This window comes from Manduca sexta, chromosome 12 (genome assembly GCF_014839805.1).
Source record: "Manduca sexta isolate Smith_Timp_Sample1 chromosome 12, JHU_Msex_v1.0, whole genome shotgun sequence".
Classification (NCBI taxonomy): domain Eukaryota; kingdom Metazoa; phylum Arthropoda; class Insecta; order Lepidoptera; family Sphingidae; genus Manduca; species Manduca sexta.
In genome coordinates this window covers 14,145,545-14,154,176 of record NC_051126.1, presented here as the reverse complement: position 1 = coordinate 14,154,176, position 8,632 = coordinate 14,145,545, and the positions used below count along the sequence as shown (strand labels likewise).

The following is an 8,632-nucleotide window of genomic DNA, read 5'->3' as shown; positions in this document are numbered from 1 at the left end:
TGAACTGCAACTATAATATAATCAACTTCCTAACATACCTATATACAACCTCTCTTTTAAACTATCGGGCATTACGATCTATTTATTTTGCTATTACTGATGGTTTAGATGGCCTTGCGAACGCCACGACAAAAAGTCGCAGACTTCAAAATTGCTCTAACATATTTCTAAGACTTCCCACGACGGTTGTTCGTAAATTGTTATTAAAAGTATACAAACCGCGATCTGCGACAATAAAATCTTGCGATTTAAAGTCGTGTCGCAGTGATAAATCGTAGTACTCGTAAGCTTAAACAGAATTATCCTAGAAGCTAATAACATACTGCTATGTCGTCTTCCCGTCTTCTGTTTGTTTGTTCTCACCACCCTCAGAGAGGACTGTCCGCGCCAGGTTCCTGGCGAGAGCCAGTCTTAGTAGATCCGCCTTCTCACTGTCCAGTCCTGCTGGCTTCAGCTCCAAGCACAGCATGATCTCGTACGTGTCCGACGAAGAGAATACAGGTTCGTCTGATTCTAAAAGCGGTAGTGTGTCCAGGAGAAGTGTTTCCCAGAAGCTGCAAGAGATAATTTTTGCGTGAGGGAAATTATAAAGGTAGAGATTCTGTCATAAATAATGTAAAAAATATAAGCTTCCCATAAATGCAGTTCAGTAATAATATCACTTAACTAGTAAACTTCGGATATGGTGAAGCGGAGGAAATACTAATGCTTGGTAGATAATTTTTTACTTGTTTTTAAAATAGAGATGTATACAGAATTTAGTACATTGTACCGAAAACCGGAAAATTCATCGTTTATTTTGGTAAAGTGGTAGATGTAAATAAAGTTATAATTAATGTCAGTATTTCAATATTAAATAATTTTCTAAATATGATTTAGTCTGAGTCATATACTTACTAATCTGGTGCTATTTTCGATGTAATCAACGAAACAAGAAGTTGAGCTGCTTTCTTGAACTCTCTATCTTTGTACAGTCGATGGAAATCGCAATATTTGCCTGCAAAAAAATAAAGAGGATCGAAACAATTCGTTTTTGTATACGTAATTATATATTCGTTTAATATTTTCATCAATTACTTTGTTTGTAATAAATTTGAAATAGCAACACAACAGTTTTTGGTCATGGCTTATTGGGGTAATAACCTGACATGCCTCTTGTGTACTTATCAATACAAAATAGGCCTAGTATATATTATTAAAGTAGTGTTGTGTTAAAACAATAATTACCTAGGAAGAGAAGAGTGTCGTGCAGCAGCAGCGCAGGCCCAGCGGCGAGCAGCAGGTCTTCCGCGGGAAGGCGGCGCGCGCGCACGTACCGGCGCAGAGCCGCGTGCGCCGCGCGCCCCGCCGCCGCCCCGCTGCGCGCACGCACTGCCCACGCCACGCCCGCGCCCAGCCGCCCCACGCCTCCTTGCACAGCGCACTGGCACACGCATGCACTCACACCTACACACAACATTATACTAATTGCATCTGTCATCACTGTTATCTCCCTGTATCTAAATATAAACCTATGTTCACACCCAGGTAATTCATTAAAATCACGTATTTCATGGTAGTACCTAAATTATATAATGCGAAAAATATGCAGATAAAGCTACTTTAAAAATTTTCACCACTCACCAACATCAACAAGCCCATACTTCTTGGCCTCTGCCATTACTCTCATAACCTTGGCCTCTGTCTTCAGTGGCATCCTCTCCAGAATGAGCTCTGCCCTCCTCAGCCCCTCTGGAGGGCATGAGGCAAGATATGACAGCCCCACCGTCCAGAGAGACTTGTGTTCCATTAGTAAGGATCCATAATCCAAGATAAGACTGTCTCGTAAACGGTTTGTGACGCTGCGAACACAAAATTGAACTTGATGAATAAAATACTGAGTAACACAGTTGAGCAATTAATCATTAAATGTTTCGTTTTTATTTGAGAAACTAAAATTATTACTCTGATATTACGTTATTAATTTTTATTGACTACGAACAACATAGCACAACTTTATAGAAGAAAAAATTAAGTAACTTACTCAGTTTGATGTTTGTCTAAGATCCTCAGTTTCCCGCAGTGATACAGAATGTCTGTGAGATGAGTTACGAACCAACCATTATCAGACATTTGCTGTATTTCATGTATCACCTGAAATGCAAACAAACGAAATACCCCATTATTTCCTAAATAAAACTAATTACGTATCTGACATAAAAAATTCAATAGCTTAACAAAATTAAAAATCATTATTTTATTTTCTTTGTAATGCAGTGAATAGTCAATTAAAAAATTATACTCCTAACATACTTGGTTGGGAGTCCCTCTGAATTCATCAGGAAAAAACAAAGCCAGTATTGCCAACAAAAACAGTAACAGTACAAGCAAGCTAACAAATATTCCTATAATCTATAACACAGAGTAAAGCCTACCTGATACAAATCTCCATCAAGCAATGCGCGTATAGCTCTGTCCAGTCGCGAGTTACTCAGCGCGTCCCCGAGCTCTGCGCACGCGGCGGAAGCTGACGCCAACTCATGCCGTCTCGCCCATGGGGCCGTGTACATCACCCACCCACCCAGGAGGTCGTACCATGACGTATAGTCGCCACGTATGGACGAGAATGCACCAAAGTCACCTGTGATCAACTACACCCAAATATATTGTTACAACACATTGTGAAATGAAAGAAAAATTTATAAAATAAACATACAAAAAGCGCACATCACACATTTATCCTTAGGTATGTATAAATGTATTATTATAAGATAATGCCATGACACCCTCTCTTTTACTTATAAGTTGTAATTTAACTCTAAAACCTATGTAGATAACATTATTTATTTATACATTTTCCATATATTTCAGTTACAGTGTAGTAGTAAGTGTCAGAGACTTTTATCTCTTCTTAGTAAGTTGATTAAATAAATACGAATTTAAAAGTTTACAAAGGTATTACACTATTTTGTAGACAGTTAAATTAAAATCATCTTACTCTCATAATAAGCTCTAGTTTGGGTTCATTGGAGAGAACGCCACTGCTGAGCTTTGAACGGCACTCTGCCTGCCAGTGCTTCCATGTTATTGTAAACTCCCCCGTAGATATGCCACCATAAACCTGCAATGGAGATTTACATAAGTTAGTCAGTGTAACAGACATAATGCTAATACAATTTTTGTATGGTAGGTATCAACTGGGGCATTTTAGTAGTATAAAATTCATCAGTGAAATAATAATTATGGATCACATATATACAACTTTTAAAGGTATATGAAGTCTGCCAACTTCACTAGAACAGCATAGTGGACTAAAACCAAACTAAACCCTCTAAGTAGTAGAGGAGGCCCATGCTCAACAGTGGGCAGTATAAGGCATAATATATTAATATTATAATAATACATGACCAATGCCCAACTTAATGATGATTTAACCAATTACACTTATATACACACACACACGCACATAAATTTTACTAAATTGCTATTAAATTCTGTATATAGCTCATGTCTTAATGTTTATACCTAATTTTATTTTATTTTATATTTGTGGCGGTACAATCGATGCATACACCGCCATCTTGTCAACATCGCCGGAACTGCAAGAGGATCGATGCAGTGACACAACTGGAGTGATAATCACACAGCAAGCACGATAGATGGCGACATCGATTCTGAATCACGGTTGCACAATTTGCGCGACGTGCAGCATATATACCACCTCCGAATAGGAACTGTTGGAGGGGCCGCGGCCGGTCAGGCGCAACATCTGCCTGACTGGAAATCTTCCCCTTCCATAGAGGAACGCAACCATCTGTTTCTCTACAGTGGCGTCAACCTTTACGCCGCTAAAGTGGTGACCCTTGTCGCTGAACATCATCGCACCGTCATCAACGAGACCAGCCGCACCTGCATCGTCGTCGCTTCACACCACCTCGCCATCCATCACTTCCTTTCCATCCAGCCAGTCAACACTTCGCACAGCCAGCCAGCACTGTCCAGCCATTAAGGTTACCACAAGCATGCTGCCAATGCAAGCCTGGTACCTTCAGCACTCCTGCACGGACTTCGGCTCCAACGTCACGGCACAACTGCGCTACAGCCGGACCATCTACGGGCAGCATTCGCCGGTTGTCGTGGTATAGCCACGTGACGCACCGAACTCATCGCGGAGGGACGCAGCATCGATTCCGACTCACTGAATCGAACACCGTCAGCTTCAAAGGAGCTGACCACCCGCGCACAGCCCTGACCCACTAGGGCCAATTGCGCACGGTTCCGACTCACTGGGACCACACTCCCCGACTCACTGGGGGCATCTCACCCCGACTCACTGGGGCATCTTCACCCCGACTCATTGGGGCATCTTCACCCCGACTCACTGGGGCATCTTCACCCCGACTCATTGGGGCATCTCACCCCGACTCACTGGGGCATCATCACCCCGACTCACTGGGGCATCTTCACCCTGACTCACCGGGGCATCAACTCTCTGGCACTGGCAAGCTACAATTAGCATCGAAGAAGACTCGACTGAAGACTTTCGACCTCCGGTCTCCGGGGGGGAGTGATGTGGCGGTACAATCGATACATACACCGCCATCTTGTCAACATCGCCGGAACTGCAAGAGGATCGATGCAGTGACACAACTGGAGTGATAATCACACAGCAAGCACGATAGATGGCGACATCGATCCTGAATCACGGTTGTACAATTTGCGCGACGTGCAGCATATATACCACCTCCGAATAGGAACTGTCGGAGGGGCCGCGGCCGGTCAGGCGCAACATCTGCCTGACTGGGAATCTTCCCCCTCTATAGAGGAACGCCACCATCTGTTCCTCCACAGCTGTGTCTACCTTTACGCTGCTACATATTTATTCGGAAAACTTACAGCTAGATACTACAATATTAACAAAAATAACAATAAGAAGGCCATTTACAAGTTTTCACAAGTAGAGTAAGATAAAAAAAGGTAAAGGTCGGTTAATCTACATAGAAAAGAAAAAAAATAATTAAATTACATGTACAAATTCACCACGCTCCATACAAACTAAGCAAAAATTTGTTAGCAAAGTTTTTCTTTAGTTGAGAGACACTGGTAGCGAACAAGTCTAAATCAAAATCACCGCAGAGTTCGTTAAAGCTCTTACATGCACGAATCGTGAAGCAGTTGTGCCTATACGCGGTGGTTACAGGGGGTGTATAGAGAGGCTTGGTTTACGTAACAATATAGATCGCGTTATTAATCCAAAACTACCAAGCAAATCTGGGCAGTCAATGGTCCCGTTAAAAATTTTGAATAGGTACACCAAGTCTGCCACTCGCCTACGTTCGTAAAGGGGTAAAAAGTGAAGCTTTTTACATCGATCTATATAATCTGATGAATACATTTTATGTAGCTTAAGCTTAAACTGCATGAAACGTGAAAACGTTTCTGCGTTCAATTCTGTCGATATAAATGCTATAGATCGGGTTCCATACCTGTGAAGCGTATTCCAAGTGGGTATGGACAAACGAACAGTAAAGTATTTTAAATGTTTTGACACTTTTAAATTCTGAAGAAAATCTCAAAATGAAGCCATGTTTTATTTGCTTTTTATGATATTCTCGATGTGAATATCAAAAAGTAATTTGAATCAAATGTAACACCAAGATCTTTCACTACGTTCTTCTTATCTAAGAGGGATCCATGCAGTCTATAATTATAGGTAGTGGGGTTAGGCTTGCGAGTGAAAGAAACGACGAAGCACTTAGATACATTAAGCTCAAGTTTATTCGCGTTGGCAGTATTTTTGTAGCTCTAATAGATCTTGTTGAAGGCTAAGACAGTCAGAAGCCTGCGAGATAGTACAAAGAATTTTCATGTCATCAGCATAAAGAATTATTTTGGAATGAAAGCCCGAAACATGACCCTATGTCATTAATAAATATAATAAATAGTAACGGCCTAATAATGATCCCTGTGGAATCCCTGATGGAATTTGCACTGTGGCCGATGTAAAACCATTTAGAACTACTGTCTGACAACGATTCTCTATATAAGATTTGAACCATCTGAATAAATCTCCTCTAATACCAACGTCCAATAGCTTATTTAATAGGATAGAATCTGTCTATCCATCACGCTTTGTGTAGTGTAAACTACATCAACTTGTGAGGGCTCCGACATGAATTTCGTGAGATAGTCTGAGCAGAGGAGGAGATTCGAAACAGTAGATCTATTTCAAGAAACCGTGCTGGTAATCACTTAGTGATTGCTTGATGGTATGATATACTCGCGGAGTAAACAATTTTTCCATAATTTTGGCAAATATACAGAGCCCCGATATAGGTCTGTAATTCTCTACCTGTTCTCTATGACCCTTTTTAAATATGGGGGTGATATACGGCTGATTTCCAAATTAAAGGAACTAGCCCTTGAATGAGGCGTCTAAACAGTATAGTAAGTGGAAGAGATAAACTTTTAGCACATTTGGATATAAGCACTGGAGATACACCGTCCTGGTCCTGCAGATATCTCACGGATTTTTAGGAGCTTTACCAATTCCGATTGCTGGATTTTTAGGGAGCTGATGTCTGCAATAGTCTATATCGCTGATTTGGTGACGATACTCACACTATATGCCTCCTCAAAGAATTGTCGACCAGCTTGAACTCATTGGTTTCAGCAGCCGAGTGCAGTTTCATGAGTGCCCTGGCCACGTCCACTCTCCCTTGCACCACCATGCCTATGACGGTGATCCAGTAGTCTTGATGGTCCTCGGAGCCCCGCTCGCACGCCTCCAGTAGGTGCGACGCGGTCTGCTCATGGCACGGAAAGTGGAATCGTACCCACTCCAGCAAATATGGCAACACAATATCACCGGGAATGTTGTCAATATACAATATCTCGCACAAGTGCCAAATGCATTCTATTGAGTATAGTATTGTTATGTATGACAGCAAATTATTCTTCTCTACGCCATCTTGCACTCTCGACAATGCTTGTAGATTTTCTATGCATACTCGGATTATGGAGCGGTATTGTCGTGATAATTTCAAAAATTCAACTTGATTGTCGGTTGTTTTTGCAGTTTCTGCAGCCTTTTGTAATAATAGGTACGTCCCGTTACTCTCGTTCACTAATTTCCGTAAGATTGAAGTGAATAAGAGCACATCTTGGCGAATGTTTAGGATCTTGTTGTCAACATCGGTAGACGCTGTTTTGCTCGGCGTTTGACTTCGAGGATATATTGCAAATTTGTTGCCATTCCTCCACGCACATCCCACGCCTTTTTCGAAACATTTATCGGGTAGAATCTGCGAAATAAAGGTTTAATTATAAGAAGTGAAACATAACCTCTTTCACGATATATAATTAAACTTACGAATGTTTTCACGTTACTAGCTGGTTCTCTGCCATTGCCACGAAATAAAACCAAGTCCATATTTAGATTATTCATAACTAATTTTGATGAATATAACTTTGAATTCAAAATATTTAAAACATTCGGGTAATTTCGGAAGACCGTTTTGATTTGACAGCTAACATAGTTTTTGACAACTCAAACTAGCGGGAAATAAGGTAGTGTATGTATAATAGGTATTATTTAGACATTTGGTTGAATCGATATATCGATTTGAGCATTCAGAGGACTCATAAAACCACTAGGATTTAGCGTAAAACGTATAGCTTTTAGTTGTTGCTGTTTGGTTATATTATATAACATAATTAAATAGATTTTAACACATATGTACATAAAAAATATGTAAGTACTAAATAATAATTTGACTAAAATTAACTTGTTTTAGGTAGAGTTGCCCATCAAATATATCGATTTGAAAATGTATTCATTAGATCTATAATTGGATGGTAAGGAAAATAATATTTATGTAATTATTATACTTATCTTTATTTCCGTTATTAATCGCCAATGTCCTAATTGAGGCATTAGGTATTATGAGTTTTTTATTGTTTAGATGGTTTACAGTTTCGAATATCATTCAAAAATAATTATAATAAAACCTTAGAGTTTCGAATGATCATAGTTTTTTTTATGAAAATGGTAAACTTGAGAAACTTTTATTTACTGTTATTTAAACAAAACAGTTATAAATATGTATATATACATTTATAATAAATCGACACCTATTTTTTATAAATTGTCATAAGTAAATGAGTATGTTGCCCTCAAGATATAAAATTAGTTACGACCGGATGACCTGTTGGAAGACATGTTGAATTTGTCACGAATAAAAACTATACTTGTCAATTCGTCAAAAACTGTTTTGTAAACGATTTTATCAAAATTATACAGTAAACAGAGTGATATAGTTTCGTGTGACGCTATAGCGGTGCATTAAGTGATATGAATTTGCGTAAATAAATTCGACTGACGGAAGGAAATTCATAGAAACAGTCTTGTCATTACAGTTTGGTAAGTTTATGATTGTTGCATCAATTTTTGCGTGTCTCCAACTTTCTAGCGAGCGAGGGGTGGTATCACGTCCTTATGAGTGACCATTAGTTAGGCCTTCGCTCGTTAGATGAGCGGTGTGGCAATTTGTAACCGTGAGTGTTGACCCCGAGGCTGACGTAGCGCGCCGAACAAGTCAGAATTTAGGACGCGTTTATCCGTTCCGGCGGACGTCTCTATTGTGTATTTGCG

The 8,632-nt window shown here is 39.9% G+C and overlaps 1 protein-coding gene across 1 annotated transcript; it reads right to left on the bottom strand.

Annotated features, from left to right (window-relative positions):
- Positions 1 to 2: 2 nt before the first annotated feature.
- On the bottom strand, positions 3 to 7,535 carry LOC115447069 (nuclear pore complex protein Nup85). The gene is made up of 9 exons (XM_037437959.1): positions 7,352 to 7,535; positions 6,603 to 7,283; positions 2,978 to 3,100; positions 2,415 to 2,630; positions 2,024 to 2,133; positions 1,624 to 1,841; positions 1,228 to 1,446; positions 898 to 997; positions 3 to 554 (listed from the first exon to the last, which is right to left on the bottom strand). The coding sequence occupies exons 1-9, from the start codon at positions 7,424 to 7,426 to the stop codon at positions 326 to 328; spliced, it is 1,971 nt and encodes a 656-aa protein (XP_037293856.1). The 5' UTR covers positions 7,427 to 7,535; the 3' UTR covers positions 3 to 325.
- Between the last annotated feature and the right edge of the window lie 1,097 nt (positions 7,536 to 8,632).

Coding starts and splice junctions, on each gene's coding strand:
- LOC115447069 (XM_037437959.1), bottom strand. CDS start 7,426: ATGAATAATCTAAATATGGACTTGGTTTTATTTCGTGGCAATGGCAGA. Junction 3,101..6,602: donor ATTCTTTGAGGAGGCATATA/GTGTGAGTATCG, acceptor TCTCCATTGCAG/GTTTATGGTGGCATATCTAC. Junction 1,842..2,023: donor TTAGACAAACATCAAACTGA/GTAAGTTACTTA, acceptor TTGTGTTCGCAG/CGTCACAAACCGTTTACGAG.